Below are 20477 nucleotides of genomic sequence, written 5' to 3'. Positions count from 1 at the left end.
CTACTTGGATGAAATGGAATTATTCCTTGAAAGGCACAAACTACTACAGATTACTCAAGAAGAAATAGATCTTTTAAATAACCTTACATCTACCAACAGCACTGAATTTATATTTAAAAATCTTCCCATAAATAAAACTCTAGGCCCAGATAGCTTCATTTGTGAATTCAACCAAATATTTAAGGAAGAAATATTACAAACCCTACACAAACTCTTCCAGAAAACTGCAGAGGTGGGAACACTTTCCAACTCATTCTGTGAGGCTAGCATTACCCTATAAAGAGTTCATATTGTTTAACAACATTTATATCAAATTCTAGCTACTGCAAACCAATCAATAGTGACAATAAGCAGATAGGTGTTTGCTTGAGAATACGGGGATGTAGGAAAAGAGGTGCATTAGGAAACTTTGAGGTTATGGATATACGCATTATCTTGATTGCCGTTTCATGGCTCCATACTTACGTCAAAACTCAAATAGTACACTTTAAATATGGGTACTTCAAATATGCTTTAATATAGGTATAAAATATACCTTAAACATATAATAACAAAGCTGTAAAAATTAACGTAATTTACCACATTAGTCAAATGAAAGAAGAAAATCGTATTACTATTTTGATAGGTATGGAAAAAAGCATTTGATAAAATAAAAAACCTATTCATGATAAAACTCTCAGCAAAGACTAGAAGGGCACTTATTTAATCTGTTGAAGGATACTAACAAAAAATCTACCCTATAAAGGTAGTTTATACTTAACGATGAAATTTTTTTTTTTATAATTTTATTTATTTATTTATTTTTCCCTCAAAGCCCCAGTAGATAGTTGTATGTCGTAGTTGCACATCCTTCTAGTTGCTGTATGTGGGATACCGCCTCAGCATGGTCGGAGAAGCAGTGAATCGGTGTGCGCCCGGGATGCGAACCCAGGCCACCAGCAGCGGAGCGTGCACACTTAACCGCTAAGCCACGGGGCCGGCCCTTAATGATGAAATATTGAGCTTTCTTTCCTTGGGGTCAGAAATAAGACAAGGAGTAGCACTCTTACCACTTCTATTCAACAAATATACTATAGATTCTAGCCAGTGCAATGTAGCAAGAAAAAAGAAATAAAAGATATAAAGATTGGATAGAAAGAAGTATAAGTGTCATTTTCAAAGGTGACAAGACTTTAGATTCTTTAGGACTATGTACATATGCAACTATCATAACGAATAAGTGAATTCATCAAGATCATTACACCTCAAATCAGTACAAAAATAATTTATTTCCATATACAAGTAGTTAGCATTTGAAAATGAATTTTTAAAATGCCATTAAAAATATCATCCAAAAACATTAAAATACCTATTTTAAAAAAACTAATGAAAGATATGCAAGACCACCACACTAAGACTACATAATAGATAGCACAAGAAAGAAATATAAGAACACATGAATAGGGCTGGCCCCGCAGCTTAGTGGTTAAGTGCGTGCGCTCCGCTGCTGGCGGCCCGGGTTCAGATCCCGGGCGCGCACCGATGCGCCGCTTCTCCGGCCATGCTGAGGCCGCGTCCCACATACAGCAACTAGAAGGATGTGAAACTATGATGTACAACTATCTACTGGGGCTTTGGGGGAAAAAAAATAAATAAAATTATTAAAAAAAAAAAGACGACAAATAAATCAAGGTACATAACATGAATTGGAAGTCCTCAACTTTATTAAGATGGTAATTCTCATATTTGACCTAAAGATTTAATCCCAATCAAAATCCTTGCAGGATTTTTTGAAAGCTGACAAGCTGATTGCAAAATTTATCTTAGACAAAATGAAAAAACAGATAGACTAGTCCATGCAGAAGCTGAAGCTCTGCTTTGAATAATCTCAATTACCGACTGGATTAAGTAATCTATGATTACTAGTGCCTCTAACCATCTTCCAGAAGTTTATGTAAATCCTCTCTAAAGGAAGATAATATCATCAAGAGCCTTAAAATATTTCTACAGTTTTCAGACACAATGTCTGACACATTAAAAAAAATAACTACCTATATAAATACTCAAGACAATCTGATAAAAATCAAGTAGATGTTTTTCGCAGAAATAGAAAAACCCATTCTAAAATTCACATGAAATTTCAAGGGACTCTGAACAGACGAAACAATCGTGAAGAAGAACAAAGTTGGAGGGCTAACACTTCCCAAGTTCAAAACTTACTACAAAGCTACCGTAATCAAAACAATGTGGTACTGGCATAAAGACAAACATATAGGGCCGGCCCCGTGGCTTAGCGGTTAAGTGCACGCGCTCAGCTGCTGGCGACCCGGGTTCGGATCCCGGGCGTGCACTGACGCACCGCTTCTCCGGCCATGCTGAGGCCGCATCCCACATACAGCAACTAGAAGGATGTGCAGCTATGACATACAACAATCTACTGGGGCTTTGGGGGGAAAATAAATAAATAAAATCTTTAAAAAAAAAAAAAAAAAGACAAACATATAGACCAAGGGAATAAAATAGCGAACCCAGAAATAAACTCTCACACATATGGTCAATTTGACAAGGGTGCCAAGACCATTCAATGGGGAAAGAGTAGTCTTTTCTACAAATGGTACTGGGAAAACTGGATATTCACATGCAAAAGACCTTACCTTAACACCATATACAAAAACTAAATCAAAATACATCAAAGCCCTTAACATAAGAGCCAAAACTGTAAAACTCTCAGGAAAAAAACAGAGGGGAAAAGCTTCATGACAGGATTTAGCAGTGATTTCTTGGATATGACATCAAAGCACAAGGCAATGAAAGAAAAATTAGACAAATTGGACTTGTGAATAAAATCTTTTGTGCATCAAATGACACAGTCGAGAGTAAAAAGGCAATCCACAGGATGGTATAAAACATGTGTAAATTATATATCTGATAAAGGACTAATACTCAGAATCTATAGAAAACTAAAACTCAACAACACAAATAAAATGCAACCCAATTCAAAAATGGATAAATGCTATATACATACAATGGAATATCATTCAGCTTTAAAAAGGAAGGAAATTCTACAACATGCTACAACATAGATGAACCCTGAAGACATTTATGCTGAGTAAAATAAGCCAGACACACAAGCTAAGTATTGTATGATTCCACTTATAGGAGGTTCCTAGAATAGTCAAATTCAAAGAGACAGAAAGTAGAACAACGGTTACTGGGGCTGGAGGGAGGGGAAATGAGGAGTTATTGTTTAATGGGTATAATTTCAGTTTAGGATGATGAAAAGGTTCTGGAGATGGACAGTGGTAATGGTTGCATAACAATGTGAATGTACTTAATGTCACTGAACTATACATATATATATTTTACTACAATAAAAAAGATAATTTGAAAAAATACTAGAATTCATATAAACCTCTAAAATAAGTGTTATAGTGAATAAGAATCATACTTTTGTAAAGTGCAATTCACTACTTCAGTTAGTAAATAGTGTGTAAAATATATATTTATACTGCCATTTACATGGCTTCATTTTCTTTTTATATGAAATATACTGAAAACCACAAAAAAGGTAAAAAAAAAAAAAACCATAATCACTGCATAAAAGTTATTTACTGATATCATAGGGCTAAGATAACATAGTACATTTTACTAAAATATTTAAAATTTGAGCTTTCTGTAATCACTTGTATGTAGATATAAGCTGTTTCTTCCCTCACTCATTACACTTACTCATTCATTTATTTACTTTGCTAGGTACAAGAAACAGAAAGATGGCAAATTTCTGCCCTCAAGGTGTTCACAATTTTGAGGAAGACTGTAAATAAACAACTAAAATATTAATCAGGCATAAGAGAGGTATGCATGAAATGCACAAGGCATGACAGGGGTACAAAAGAAAGAGCCCCTGAAACTGCATTGTTAGAATAAAGAAGGCTCCACAGAAGAGGTGATAAATTAGCTCACTTCAAAGACAAATGCGGAAAGCCATTTTAGGCAGGGGAGCTAGCATATGCCAAAGCATGGAGTCAGGCTTAGCATGTCTGGGAACCTGCACATAGGTCAGGATGTTTAGAACTCAAGGTATGTATGAAGAAGTTATAGGAGAGGATGTCAAATAGAACAGACTGATATGAACAGCCTTGAATGTCAGGCTAAGAAATTTGGAGATATACTGCAGGACACAGGAATCCCTTGAAACATTTTGTGAATAGAAAAGATAAAGTCAGATCTACCTTTTAGAAGATCACTACAGCAGCACTGTGAATGAGACTACGATAGAAGAAAGAAGGCTACTGCAATACTTTGGGAGGGAAATGATACTAAGGAAAGAGCAAAGAGGATAGAGGAGTAAAGATAAATTTCATAGATAATACAGGCAAGCCTTGGTTACTAATTAGATGTGATCCCAAACACACACACACACCCCACACACACACACCCTTGAAAAAAAAGTTCCACAAATAATACCTATACTCATTATGCACTATTTACTCTAATGTTTTCTTTTTTTTCTATTCTTTTCTCTTCATTAAAGAACTGACAGACACAACTAAATTGATTTCAAGACATGTTAATGAAAATGAAGTTAATGGAATGTAGAGTTGAAAAATAAAAATCATTCCAGTAAAAACAGAAAAGAAGAAGTCCAACTAACTGTAGGTGTTTATAGACACACAATGAAAAGTTGAAAGAAAAAAAAAGTATAATAGTCATATACTCAACAAATCAAAGCTGATATAGCTACAATAATGTCAGATGAAATAGATTCTAAGGCAAAAAACATTATTTAGAGATAAAGAAGGTCACTATTTACAATAAGAGGGAAACTTCAGAAGACATAACCATTCTAAGTTTATATGGGCTTAATAACATTGCCTCAAAATATTTTAAGCAAAAATTAACAGAAATTGTGATGCTGAAGATCCAAAATCACAGTGAGAATTTTTTTTTTTTTTTTTTTGTGAGGAGATCAGCCCTGTGCTAACATCCGCCAATCCTCCTCTTTTTTTGCTGAGGAAGACAGCCCTGGGCTAACATCTGTGCCCATCTTCCTCCACTTTATATGGGACGCCGCCACAGCATGGCTTGCCAAGCAGTGCGTCGGTGCGCGCCCGGGATCCGAACCAGCGAACCCCGGGCCGCCGCAGCGGAGCGCGCGCACTTAACCGCTTGCGCCACCGGGCCGGCCCCCACAGTGAGAAATTTTGACATACTTCTTCAGTGATTGATAAATCAAGCAGATAAAAAATTAGCGAGGATATAAAAGATTTGAACAGCACATTATAACAAGCTTGATCTAATGTACATATATAAAACCTTTCACCCACCAATTAAAGAATCCACATTCTTCTCTAGTACACATAGACCATTTAAAATACTGTACATGAACCAGGCTTCAAAGCAAATCTCAACAAACACTAAAGAACTGATATCATGTAGTCCTCAATATAAAATATTAGCTTAAAAGAAACCAATGAGCTAAATAACCAACTAAAGAAATTAAATAAGAAAAACCAGAGTACGCTGGTTTGAAAGAAAGTACAAAGAAGAAAAGAAAAAAGAGACAAGAGGAAAAAGACCAATGTATGGTAAGACTAAATTAAATTCATAAAGCATACTTGTTGATTACTATTGCAGTATTTCTAAGTATTTTTTTTATTAATTCACTTACCCGTTTCACTCAAGAAAAATATACTGACCACTCTGTCAGAGATAGAATTATTTTTAAAAGTTCACTATCTACTCAGTCAACAATTATTTACATTGTTGTTTCCTATGGGCAAAGCACTTTCCTAAGAGGTGGGATGGAGTGGGGGATATTTATAGTCCAAAAAGGGAGAGGAGTATATAAATGATACAAAATATAAAGTAATAAATTCCACATATTTCTCTGTTCAGAGCAGAGAGATATTAATTCAGACTTGTGATGGGGTGAGGGATTAGGGAAGAGATGGCCTTAAAATGCAAGTAAAATTTGAATATGCCTAGATAGGAAGAAGGGGCAGGAGAACAGTTACATATTCAAGGCAGGCAACAGAATGCAAAGTATATGTAACATAAACAGTAAATGGTTCTAGTTAGAACACAGACCAAGGAAGAAGAGAAGGCCACAAAGGTGGTTTAGGGACAAACTATAAAAGACTCTAAAAGCTATGCTAAAACATGAGACCTTATTCTATAGGTGGTGGATGGGTAGGTATGAGGGCTGTCACTTAAGTTTTTCTGCTTTGTTTTAGCAGAAGTAGTCATGAGAATTAGGATCCAAGAAAATTGGTTAGGAAATTATTTCTATAGACAAAGCAGAGGTTAAGAAGGTTTGAGCTAGTCTAGTGATAGTAAGAATAGAGGACTGGAGAGATGAGAGACATACTGCAAAGGTAGAATTATGATTTGACAAGTGGACAATGGAGCAATGAGAGAGTCAAAGATGAGTCTGGGGTTTCTCAGTGACAAGACAGTTGGGTTGTCATTGACGGAAAAAGGGAATGCAGGAAATAGTACGAGTTGGCATGGATATACCTTTAGAGATAGCTATTACAACCTATAGGGCTATATTAGAAATGTTGTCCTAAAATTACTGGAAAGCAATTATTTTATAAAATACTATATGACTTAAAATTTATCTGCCATTCAACTTCACTGAACCCTTAGTCACTATATTTCTTCCTTTTCTTTCAGTCTCCCTTTTGCCCCCTGACTTTACTTCTTTCCAGGCTGTTGAACAGCTCTAGGGTGCACCATTCACACTGCACAGAGAGTGCTAATCCCACAGAATCTCCTGCTATTGTGCAATATGGTGACCTTGCTTCCTTCCCTATCCATCATAAACCCATGAGACATGGTTTCATCTACTCTTTAACTACTACTCTTAAAGTTTGAAATTAGAAAGAAACTAGAAGTATTCTTAAACCCAGCATGGGTTACCAGCAAAGGAGCCCATTCTCTTTCATTGGTAACTTTTTGAAAATAAACTAAAAACGCATCTATTCAAAGTACAAAAGCAGAGTGACAACCTTAGTGGTATGGACTAAATGTTTGTGTCCCTCCCCCCCAATTCATATGTTGAAATCCTAACCCCAATGTGATGGTATTAGGAGGTAGGGCCTTTGGGAGGTGATTAGGTTATGAGGGTGGACCCCTCACGAATGGGATTAGTGCCCTTATAAAAGAGACTCCAGAGAGCTCTCTCTTGCTGCCATGTGTGGTCCAACACATGACATCTGTATTTTTTTATGTTTCTTGTTTTTTTCACAACCCTTTAAAAAGCAAAAAATATTCTTAGCTCAAGGGTCGTACAAAAACAATCTGGCCTGTGTTCTGTAATTTGCTTACGTCGTGCTCTAGAAAAAAGTCCTCCTCATTCTGTCATCTGATGGCTCTGCTGTCTGATAGTCGGCTCTTTAACCAGCTCTTCCTGAAAATAAATCTGCCAGTCAAAAGTTCTACCCAGGTATATCTGCAAACCACGAAGCAGGCACTTACCAGAACCCAACCATGCTGGCACCCTGATCTCAGACTTCTGTCCTTCAGAATTGTGAGAAATATATTTCTGTTGTTTATAAGTCACCCAGTCTATGGTATTTTGCTACAGCAGCCTGAACTAGGTTTCTTCCCATTTCAACGATTCCCCAAATTTCAATACTCTTAATTCTTTCCTTCAACTTATTCAGTGCAGTATAAGACATTTAGTATACAGACAAATATTAAGTGTACAGCTTCACAGACTAAGTACTCTGAATACAATGCAATTAAATTAGATATAAATATTAAAGGATAACTAAGAAAACCCCATAGGTTAAAGAAGAAATCATAATGGAAAAAAATTTAAACTTAGTACTGAACAACAGACTATAAAATTTGTAGGATGTAGCTAAAATGTATTTGAAAAATTTTAACATTAAATACTGTCTATTAGAAAAGAAGGCTAAAGATCAATAAGCTGAAAAACAAAGTTAAGGATGCACATTACCTGACTGCACTTATTATAAAGCTATAGTTATCAAGCCTGTTTGGTATTGGTGCAAGATAGAAATACAGATCAATGGAAAAGAACAGGCTAGAAATAGAGCCACACATATATGGTCAATTGATATTTGACAAAGGTGCAAAGGCAATTCAGTGGAGCAAGGATAGCCTTTTCACAGATGTAGCCACCACCAAGATCAAGATACAAAATGTTAGTATCTTTTAATTGGTGAATATATTTGTTCTGATAAGTATTTTGGTTTCATTTTATGAAAGCCAGGTGCCATATCCCTTTATACAGAATTCACAATGAATATATCATAAGATTAAGTGAACCTTGGGAGTTGTACTCAAAGGCCACTTCTTTAATTTATTCCTAGTTGTCTGACTTTTGACAAGTCAGTTAATTTCTCATTTTCCCCTTAGTTTTCTATTTCCTTAGGTGTCCTCTCTCCCACTCTTCTCTAAGGTTTTTTTGTGAGAATGAAACATGAAAATGTAAATAAAGAATACGGGCAGCAAAGAAATTTTGAGGGGTTATGGAAATGTTCTGTGTTTTGCGGTGGTGTTGGTTTCATGGGTATAAATATTTGTCAAAATTCATCAGTTGTGCACTTTAAATGAATGTAGTTTATCATAAATAAATTATATATCAGTAAATAGACTAAAAAATAAAAAAGAATAATTAGAGGCACCTGGTGGGTGCAAATAATTGTTGATTTGTTCCTCTATCCCCTTCCTTTTTCACTTGAGAGGAAAAATATCCAGTCACTATTCCCCATATGAAAACTTCCAAAAACTTCTTGAAATAATTGTCATTTCTCTGCCTGCCCTCCTCCAGACTAAATCCCAGTATTTTTTACTTTTACTATAAATTTTATTTATAAGATCTTAAATCTAGATTCTATATCTCTCAATTCAGTTAAAGAATAAAAACAATAATCCATGCACATGGTACAAAATATCTTGAGGTCTTTAGGTGTTAGCTCTGCTAAAGTCGATGGATTTCATCAGTAGTACTATGTTGCTAACTGAAGTATTTAAGAGGTTTATTGTATCTCCCTTAAATACTATTCATCCAAACTCACAGGAAGCCAGCTATACAAGTACTATCTTCAAGTCTTTTACTGATCACTAGCTATAACTATACTTCCAAAGTGAATCATATTATTTTAAAACAATAGTGGCTAAGACACTCCTTTCTTTGTTGTTTTTTGGTTTTTTTGCTGTCACCATTAGAGAAACTTAACTTTTCATTTTCTTTTTAATATATCAAATGAAGTTTTGGTACCAACACAGTTATCACGTATTTATATATTCTAAACTCAAAGCAAAATATCTCATGTTGGCTTTTTTTATATTAGTGAATTCTCTAGCTCTTTTGCCAGTAATATTAAACATAGACTGTCCTCCCTAAATTGCTAAAATCTTAGCGAGTTCATTAAAACGTATTATTAAAAAATCTGACTAGGCTTGAAACTACCTCTACCAATTTTCAAAATAAACACTTTGAGTGAGATTGTGATTTTCTACTTTGTTTTGTTTTTAAAGCATAATTTTGTTCTATATATGAGAATATGGAGAAGTGTTCCTTACACTTTTTCATCTTACCCTCTTTGTTCAATATTTATCACTTCTCAAAGAAGTTAGTAAATGATAAAAATAAATAAATTACCCTCTCCCCCCAGTCCATTTCACTCACCTACAAAAGGGGCTGGGAATAGTAGGTATCACATAACAAATCCCCCCATTCAGGCAAAATGACCTGTGCCTGGCACCACAGGGCTCTTCGTGATCTAAAACACATGCATAAACGAAATAGAGAAAGGTAAATTAAAGTTTTTCTAATAACACAAGGAAAAGGACTAAGTATCTTAGACTGAAGTAACAATTCTAAAAATTAGAATAAACAATTGTTTCTCAAAATGAAGGAATTAATCTTATTCCTTATTTGATCAGTAGGGACTTCTATCCCTTTGAGGGAAGAATTAATCTGTCCTGAGGATATGGCCATTAATTATAACGGATATATAATATCTATTACAGAAATAGAGAATCTCTATAATAGGTTAAAAGGAGGTGATTAGGATCTTAAAATAAACAGTGGCCTTCCTCCTTAGTACAGAGATTCCCAGCTTTGCTTAGAGTTTCTCTGTCCCTAGGGTGTATTGAGGTTCTTATCTTTCCTTTTAGGTTATACAAATACATTAAAGTCTGAAATTGCTGTGGGGAAAAAAGATTTAGATAATTGAAATAAATTCTGACTTCCAAAATTATATTTAAATTTTAACATCAAATTTTAACATCAAAAAAGCAAAAATAAAACAATCTTATAAGGGGCCGGCCTGGTCACGTAGCAGTTAAGTTTGAGTATTCTGCTTTGGCAGCCTAGGGTTCACTGGTTCAAATCCTGGGCACGGACCTACTCATGGCTGATTAAGCCATGCTGAGGCGGTGTCCCATATAGAAGAGCTACAACTCTACAACTATGATGTACAACTATGTACTGGGGCTTTGGGGAGAAAAAAGAAAAAGAGGAAGATTGGCAACAGATGCTAGCGCAGGGCCAATCTTCCTCAAAAAAAAAATCTTATAAGGTTTTATAAGGCAAGGGGATTTTAGGTAATAGCTGGTAACTGTAAAGACATATCTAAAGTTCTCAAGCAAAATTAAAAACTTAACTGATTGCTTGATATACAGCCAAAACTTCCAGAATACTAAGAAAATAAATCTCCATTTCTCTCTTGCTTCCTTCCTTTCTCCATCCTTACTTTCTTCTCTATCTTTGACCTTTCCTTTATGCTTCTTTATCTTTTTGCCTTCCCTGTCTCCTTTGGTACTGCTCCTTCCTTCCAGTCTCTACTTGCCCCCCTACCCTTTTTAAAAGGAAAATCCTTTTCCTTTCACTCCTGGTCACCAAAACTACTATATAGAGAAATTTAGAAATAACCATAGTAGAATTCATTGAGTCATTATACTACTGTTTATGGTTAGAAGAGCAAATTGCTAAATACTTTATCTTTCGGTCTTGAAGGGGCAAGGGTATTGCTTTAAAATTGCACATTGTTGGGCTGGCCCAGTGGCATAGTGGTTAAGTTTGCATGCTCCGCTTAGGTGGCCCTGGGGTTCTCAGCCCCGGATCCCAAGCACCGACCCACGCACTGCTCATAAAGCCATGCTGTGGCAGGTGTCCCACGTATAAAGTAGAGGAAGATGGGCACGGATGTTAGCCTGGGGCCAGTCTTCCTCAGCAAAAGGAGGAGGATTGGCATGGATGTTAGCTCAGGGCTAATCCTCCTCACAAAAAAAAAAAAAAAAATTGCACATTGTTGGTTCCTGATTGTTTCTGTCTAGAAAATAATCTAGAATCGTATGTGAAGAAGAAAATGGCATTACTCCAATTTGGCATTTAAAAAAACCAGTATATTAATTTTAAAAAATTTATCTAACATTTATTTGCCACTAAGATATCAAAACCTGTTAGGATACAATTGCTATTGAACCAGATGTCTCCACCATCAGAATTTGAAATTTTAAAACTTTCCTTTTACTTTAGAATTGAGAAGAATCTGTTTCACCATCACATTAGAACTATAAAAGTATAAAAATGTAAAAATAAAAACAGAACCACAAAGAATTTAAGTGGAAAAACAAAAAAGAAAGTAAACCAACCAGAACTAATTCTTTTAGATTTTTTTCTTTTTTTTCCAATGCCATGCTTCTTTACAATCAAACAATTTTTAATAAGATAATGCTTACAATTTTCAGGAATAATTTGGCTAACAAATAAAATCCCAATTAACATTACATTACATCAGAATCACTGGAGCCATCACATAGGGTTTTCCATTGAGGGTGGAGTGTAACTTTACCATAGAACGCTTCCTGTAGCTGAAATTAATGTCCTTGTTTTTAACAGGATTATAACCAGTCACGTCTTAACATCTGGTATTTTATCAGTAAAGCATACTCATCTAACCTGAATCACTCTCTCTGAATCTATTTTTATTCTGATTTCATTTACTTATTTGTAAAGTTGATATCAGATATAGAGTAAGGTAGAATTTGTCAGTTTATAAAAAGTGATAAAATATATAAGTCTAAAATAAAATAATTTCATGTTATAAACGATGGTCTTTCAAAACCAAAGTATTTCAGATTTCAGGAACAATTTTAGATGGAGAAAAATACAGTCTTATGTTAATATGCTTTTTTTTTTGTTCTATTGCTATGTGACACACATTGACAAAAAAGTATAAACTTACAAGAAATTACCTGTTGGCATCTTAATTTTTAAATAGTTTTATTCTTGATCAAAAGTTGAGAGTTGAAAACAGCACCTAAAATTAATAATTTAGGAAAAATTATCTTCTTTCAAGAGCATTATAAAATGTCAAATATTCTAATAGCAATATACTTTTAAATAAGGAAAATAATTAAGACATTTATATGCTAGTCACAAAATTCTTTGGTTAGAGCATCTATTTTTTTTAGATACTTATTACGTATCAATAAAAAAATCCTGAATAGATAAAACTAAAAAATCAACATTAAACAGTATAAATGCACTAAATATAAATCACTGCCTAAATAATGTAATGTAATCTTAAAACTCTCTCTGGAGAAAATTCTAATAAGTTTTACCTTTAATAAACATTGTTAATGTAGTATTATACTATATGAGATTATATATGAAAGATGAGTCAGTAAATCAAATTGAATGACCTGAACTTTTTTACTTTTTCATAAAGCCTGTTTCTAATTTCACTTTTAAATAGAATCAATAACTTCTAATTTTTCAGTTTATTGAAAATGGTCAAAAACATATTATAAAAAAAATTTTAACAGCATTTAAAAGGTTTACATTTCTATAAAAACTTGAAAACTTTTATAAAAGTACTTTTAAGTTTACTGTAGTTTGCACATTACATTTACGAATCTACAAAGGCCTTTCTTTTAAAAAATGTCTGGCATCTGGCAAAGCAAAGTAGCTAATAAGACATGCTTATATGTGAAGTTATCTGCTACAACAGAAACAAAGGAATTAAAAAATATATTCGAAGAAATGAAGGATTTATACTTACATTATGATTATATACTCTCAATTTCGTTTTATAAAGGGGACTTACTCCTGACTTAAGCAAAAAAGACTTTCTAACAAAAACATCAACAACTTCTGTTAACACAGCTGTAATATTAAAGTTTTCTCCCCAAACCAATCACTCTTTCTTATACAAACAAGCAACAACAGAGAGACAAACAGATAGAGAGAAATTAAACCTACTTAATTTGAAAGAATCACTAGCTCATTGTATCAGTTTCTTCTTCAAACAAACAGGGCTTACCTCAATAAAAACTTAGATTCGTACAAACAAATTTTGTTGGATATGCAGCGTTTCAAAAGATTTTGAATACTGCAGACTACAGCAGCTGTGCCTCGCATTTTATAACACGTCGAAATCTGATTTATATAGCTGCCGTGTGCAGTGTGGGCGAGGTTGAGACAAAGACCAAGGCGTGCACAGAGGTCAGGCACCAGTCAAGGGAACCACCCCTTTCAGTCCACATGTCCAGAGTTGCAAATGGAGCAGAATTTTATTTAGAAAAGGAGTTGTGTTAAGCTGCTCTCTCAAATCACTGTCCAATTTTTAAAGTCATGAAATAAACCACATTCTTTAGGCTCCTTATTTATCTTTACATGTCTGAATAATTCAGGAGTGTCATGTAAGTTTCTGGAGAAAATGAATTTTACTGTGGAGTTAATGGACAAGTGTTCCACACGGTTTTTTAAAAAAGGAATTTCCTCACAAATCACATAACACTTACATAAATGATGATTTGAAGTACTTATAAAACTGAAGGAAGGTAATAGTTACAATACAACATATAACACCACGCTCAATTTGAAATGAATACAGTCACTGAACATGACTAATACTGATAGCAATGTAACTGCTTGCAAACTACGGGAAAGCTATAATACATGCAGTAAGTGAAGGTATGAGGTTTAACAATCATAGATAATTTAAAAATATTGACTAAAACTATAATATTGTTTAAATGAAGTACAGAGTTCTTCATCATATAATTACCTAAAGTATGCCAAGCATTTAGATGGTTATCTTTTCTAAAACCACTATTCAGATAAAATTACTACTCGATTGATGTAAAACACTAAAACTAGTACATTTGTTCTTTTAAGAAAATACTCAAATAAACTCATATAATCCCATACTCTGAAAATAATTCTCCTCATTATTACATATTATCTCCCGCATTCAAAGGCAATTTTTACATAGCTACCTTTGTATACCTTTACATATGTACACATATACATATACACACACATATATAAAAATCATGTTAGCTTACAGTGTTTGAATTTTAAAATGATATTTTTATGAAAAATCTGTAACCTTTACTATTTTACTTGAACTATGGAACTATGATGCTGTCTACTAACATGAAAATGACTACTAAATTGTATGTAAGAGATAATAATCTGTGACTTCATCCAGGACATTCAAGATGTATTTATTAAGAGACATATCATAGCAGTTGGTTTGGTAGTAATTATTTTTTGCACAATGCAAATAAACTTAACCTTTGAGGCTACATGATTCTTTTTTTTTTTAATTTTCTTTTTGTATGTGAGGAAGATCGGCCCTGAGCTAACATCTGCCAATCCTTCTGTTTTTGCTGACGAAGCCTGGCCCTGGGCTAACATCCATGCCCATCTTCCTCTACTTTATATGGGACGCCTCCACAGCACGGCTTGCCAACCAGTGCGTCAGCGCGTGCCCAGGATCCGAACCGGTGAACCCCGGGCCTCCACAGCAGAGCCCACGCACTTAACCATTTGCGCCACTGGGCCAGCCCCGAGGCTACATGATTCTAAAGCAGAAAATCTAATGTTTTTCAAGATAACTTTTCACTCTAAATGAAAGCCTTGGTCTTTAAGAACAATTTATTTGTTCATTCACCTATCAACAAACATGTAGCAAGTGGCCTACTACCTTTAACAAATGACAAACACATAAACAAGTAACTACAAAAATGTTTTAGGCTGACATATAAACCGTATTTGGACTTACAAAAATGACAATTTCATGCAATTCAACCTAATATATTCTCACAGACACCTATGTATGTCATTATATTAACACATACAAAAACAAAGCTTAACTGTTAAGGAGAATCAGAGAAAGATTCCAAGAGGGAGTATTATTTGTGCTGAGCCTTGAAGAATGAGTAAGAGTTGTAAACAGAGATGCATGAACATCCCATACAGAGGTAACAGTACCTTCAAAGGCACAGAAGGAATAAAATCCTAATGTATTCAGATAACTTCAGGTGGATTGCAGGCCGTGATGTATGCAGGGTATGTGTGTGGGTTCATAGGAGGATGGGATGGTGGGGGACAGAGTGGCAAGAATAGACAGTGCAAAATATATTAGCAGGGTCCAGATGGTAGACTTTACTTAAAGGCAAGGGGATCCTCTGAAGGGTTTTTAGCAAAGGAGTGACATGATCATCACATCTGCATTTTAGAAAATTCATTTTGATGACAGCATGGAAAATAGATTGCACCCTGCAGAGGAACTAGTATCAGAGAAAGCAGATTGGAGGCTATTTTAATAATCAAGAATAGTGAAGAAATAAAGCAATGGGAATGAAGATAAAGGAGAGGGATAATTAAATATACACTAACAGGTATACCCATGGAGTGGGTGAGCAGGGTATAAAAGAAAGAAAAATCAAGGCTAACTTTTGAGTATCCGTTAGGGAAATGTATATTAAAACTGTAATGAAATACCATTTCATATCTTACTAGAACGGCTATAATAAAAATGACAAACAACAACAAGTGCTGGCAAGAATAAAAAGAAACTGGAACCTACGTATATTGCTGGTGGGGCTGTAAAACGGTGCAGCCACTTTGGAAAATAGTTTGATAGTTTCTTAAAAAGTTAAACATAAATTTACCATAAATGTATCCAAGAGAAGTGGAAACATAGGTCCACACAAAGACATGTATGAAAATGTTTAGAACATTATTCATAATGCCCCAAACTAGAAACAACTCAAATGTCCATCAAATGATGAATGGATAAACAAAATGTGGTACAGTCATACAGTGGAATACTATTTAGCAATAAAAAGGAATGAAGTACTAGTACATATGTTACAACATGGATGAACTTCAAAAACATGCTAAGTGAAAGAAGCCAGTCACAAAAATCACATTGTATGATTCCATTTATATGAAGTTTTTAGAAAAGGCAAACCAATCAAGACAGGAGTAGATTAATGATTGGTTAGGACTGGGGCTGGGAACAGGAAATGAGTACAAATGAGCATAAGAAATCTTTTTAGAGTGATGGAAATGTTCCAAAATTGGATTGTAGAGATGGTTGCACAACTCTAAATTTGATAAAAGTCATTGAATTTTACACTTAAAATAGGTGAATTTTATGATATATAAATTATACTTCAATAAAGCTGCTAAAAAACAAAGAGAAATACAGAAACAGATTTCATCAGTAAGACAATGATTTCTATTTGGTGTTAACTTTCAAGTGCTACTGGGACACGTAGAAGGAAGTGTCTGAAAACGTAGATCTTGCATTCAGGATAACAATCAGGTTAGAGATAAGAGATTTGGGATTCAAATTCCACAGGCGGTTGTTGGAGCCATTTATGTGAATAAACTAGCTCAGAGTGTGCATGTTGTGTGAGACAGAGGCCATGAACTGATCCCTGGAAAACATCAACGTTTAATGGTTGGAGAAGAAGCCCATTAAGAAATTATCAGGGAAATAATAGAAGAAGCAATGTGACCAATGGCAAGCTCCTCTTAACAGTTTTTGTTCTCAGTTTTCTGGTGTTTATCTCCATATTTCAAACCGCTTCTACTGTCTATTTCTAGATTTAGCACTAAGACCACATCAAACTGCCAGCTATGAAAGATATCGCTTACACTACCCTCTACCTCTTTAATTTGAATGTTTGATAAGTTACACTATCTTGGTTAAATTTGTAATTTTAAATAATGTACTTATACTTCTAAGTCTTAATCAATGAACTTGAGTCAATTCATAGACTGACTCCTTACCATGTAAAATAAGTAACTGTACTGCTAATTTTGCTTCCACATTTTCTCTCTCCCCTTCCTCTTTCTGCTTTGATAGCTGTATCTTGACTCTCATATTATGAAGGTTTTTAACATTTACACTCTGATCTGTAACCCTAATGAAGTCTTTCATAACTTTGTCTCTAGATTTAGAGTTGAAAACCAATAAACTGCAGTTTTATTATTATTTACTATGTAAATACTATTCACAGTAGATCCATGTAATGTGCAAGCATAACAATTCCTCTGCTTGTTTCAGTGTCACAATACCTGGGCCACTTATGAGATAATATTCCCAGTGGCAAGATAAAATAGATTCTCTTTTCTTAAACTCTGTAGGTTGATCAAAATCATGCTACGTTTGAATTTGCATCTTATTTGTACCATGTTTTTCTTGCACAGCTTTGGAGTTCAGAGTTTAGAGTTGCCTTCTTTTTCTGGGGGGTGGAGTGGGACTGAAGAATAATGTGCTTTCTCATAACATCTCAAATATTCAGCTTCTTAATCATACCATTTATTGCATGTAGTCTCCTTTTATTTTCTGAGACATCCCTTCCAAAGCTCTCCCCTCCTCCTGCTCAAATCTGGACTGAATGTTCTCTAGAACTGCTGCAGAATTCAGCTGTCATTCTAAAATTTCCCTTGAATAATCTTCTGGATTGACTTCACTTTCCTAGATCACATATCTTCCTTTTGGTTTACTCTTTCATTTTGCTGCAGTAAATCACCAACTAACTTTCTAAAACAAAACGTGGTAGAAACTCTGAATTTCTACATGACTAAAGACATCTTTCTTCTGTCTTCACATTTGAATGATAGTACTTGGCTGGTCATATTAATTTATATGGAAAACAATTTCCCCTCAATTTTGATATGGCTCTATTTTCTTCCAGTATCTAGTGATATATATAGATAGAGGTCTGATGCCAGTCTGATCATTAAAACTTTGTAGGTAGGCTGTTTGTTTTTTTCCCCCACTTCCAGGAAATAATTAAAATCTTCTATTTATGCTCAGGATTCTAAAATTTCGAGAATGACACTTAGTCTCATTCTCATAAAAAATTTTTTCCCAATAGTGCTAGACAATCATTTGGACCCTTTCGATCTGAAAATTCATGTTCCTTAAGTCTTGGGAAATTTATCTATTATTTACTTTGATAATTTATTTCCCTCCATCATTAAATTCCTATAAATTGGATGTCGGGCATCCTGGTTTTGTCCCCTTTTTATCTATATCTGGTCATATTTTCCTTCTGTTTATTTTATCAACGTTCTGGGAGATTTTTTTCAACTGTACCTTTTATCACTACCATTGACTTTTTTAAACTTTAGTGATCATATTTTTAATCTGTAAAGACCTGTTTATTAATTTTATACAGCTGTTCTTTTAGGGATGCAACAACAACTCAAATCTCTCACAATATGCTGGATAGAAAATACCTCGGTTCTGTTTGGTTCCGTGCATTACACTACCTCCTTCCAGGATCTGTTTTGCTGTTTGTTTATCTTGGTTTTCTCTGTTCTGTTGCTTTTCCTCAAATATCTGATAAGTCTTGGTTGTCTGCTTATACCTAAAATTGCAGTACTTGGTTGATTATTCTAAATAAGAGGTGTGGATTCCTCTACTGTTGTGTAAATAGATCTGTTTCCCAATAGACCTCACGCCCTGAGTGGAAGTAGGATTAGGAGCTCTATATACCTGGGTAGAACTTTTGACTGACAGGTTTACTTTCACGAAGAGCTGGTAAGGAGACAGCTATCAGGCTGTAGAGTTATTAGATGACAAAATGAGGAGCACCTTCTTCTAGAGCAGAGCGTAAGCAAATTACAGATCACAGGCCAGATTGTTTTTGTATGACTCCTGAGCTAAGAATATTTTACCTTTTTTTGTGTGTGTGTGAGGAGATCAGCCCTGTGCTAACATCTGCCAATCCTCCTCTTTTTTTGCTGAGGAAGACTGGCCCTGGGCTAACATCCGCACCCATCTTCGTCCACTTTATATGGGACGCCGCCACAGCATGGCTTGCCAAGCAGTGCGTGGGTGCCCGTCCAGGATCCGAACCGGCGAACCCGGGGCCACCGCAGCGCAGTGCGCGCACTTAACCTCTTGCGCCACCTGGCCGGCCCCAGAATATTTTACTTTTTAAAGGACTGTAGAAAACAGACAAAAAAATACAGAGGAATATCTCACAGAAATCATAACCTCATATGGACTGCAAATCTTAAAATATTTGCCATCTGACACTTCACATAAAGTTTGCTGACCCCTGTTTCAGAGCCAACAACCCATGTTGGAAATCCTAACTCCTTTTTGATTTCATTTAATTTCTTTAGAAAAGAAACTTTTTCCCTTGAGAGTATATACCTCACTGCCCTCCCTCCAGCCTATTCTGCATGGAGGAAGAGGTTGGTGGGGGCTATTATGACAGCTCTTCAGTGAACTCCTTCCCACCCTCCCCACCATGATCAATCCTATTTCTTATTCTTGCTCTCTGTCCTGCCTGCTAAGACTAAGTCTGAAGTCTCTCTGGGGTTCTGACAGGGGGGAAAAAAAAGGCTCCCAGTTCACTGCAGCCTACTTATAGCACATTCTGGGCGATGGTTTTAACCCACCAACATCTGTTTTCCATCTTCCAGAAAAACGGTGAAATCACATGTTTACTGCCGACCCTTAACTCCCCCTTTCCTTTTCTCCTGTTTTAAGTTTATACCTTTTCATATCTCCCTAATATATTTCAATGGGGTCTAAGTAGAGACAGGTGCATAACTCATTTTCTCAGTCTTCCATCTTGAACCAGAAAATCAGTTTTCACTACTCCACCCTTGACTCTGACAAATAGAGAATTACAGATTAGAGAGAAGTTTGTTGGTTGGTAAAAGTAACCAATAATAGAATTTAAAATGAAATACTTAATTTTAAATATTAGAGAGATTAAAAGAAATAAATCATATAGCAAATGTTATAATGAATCAAGGAAAAACAAAAATATTACATAGGGCCAGCCCCGTGGCTTAGCGGTTAGGTGCGCGCGCTCCGCTGCTGGCGGCCTGGGTTCGGATCCCGGGCGCGCACCAAGGCATCGCTTCTCCGGCCATGCTGGGGCCGCGTCCCACATGCAGCGGCTGGAGGGATGTGCAGCTGTGACGTGCAGCTGTCTGCTGGGGCTTTGGGGGGGAAAAAAAAATGGAGGAGGATTGGCAATAGATGTTGCCTCGGAGCCGGTCTTCCTCGGCAGGAGGAGGAGGATTAGCGCGGATGTTAGCTCAGGGCTGATCTTCCTCACAAAAAAAAAAAAAAAATTACATAAAATGACTGAAGGAAAGTAAAGATATATCATTAATTTATTTATATTTATTGTTATAAGTCACCCACCATAAAAGATAAAACTCTTAAGACTAT

At 35.3% G+C, this 20477-nt stretch overlaps 1 protein-coding gene across 1 annotated transcript in view; it reads right to left on the bottom strand.

The window, feature by feature from the left end:
• Nucleotides 1-20477, bottom strand: part of NRG4 (neuregulin 4) — a 160629-nt gene that overhangs the window by 71233 nt on the left and 68919 nt on the right. Inside the window, exons 3-4 of the mRNA XM_058542163.1 lie at nucleotides 12220-12284; nucleotides 9647-9740 (exon numbers count right to left, since the gene is read on the bottom strand). Of these exons, the coding sequence (XP_058398146.1) occupies nucleotides 9647-9740; nucleotides 12220-12229 (104 nt within the window). The 5' untranslated portion in view covers nucleotides 12230-12284. The remainder of the gene's footprint in view (nucleotides 1-9646; nucleotides 9741-12219; nucleotides 12285-20477) is intronic.

The sequence above is a fragment of the Diceros bicornis genome, chromosome 5 (genome assembly GCF_020826845.1).
Source record: "Diceros bicornis minor isolate mBicDic1 chromosome 5, mDicBic1.mat.cur, whole genome shotgun sequence".
NCBI classification, from domain to species: domain Eukaryota; kingdom Metazoa; phylum Chordata; class Mammalia; order Perissodactyla; family Rhinocerotidae; genus Diceros; species Diceros bicornis.
The sequence above is the reverse complement of the archived record's forward strand: the minus strand, read 5'-3'. Positions and strand labels throughout refer to the sequence as shown.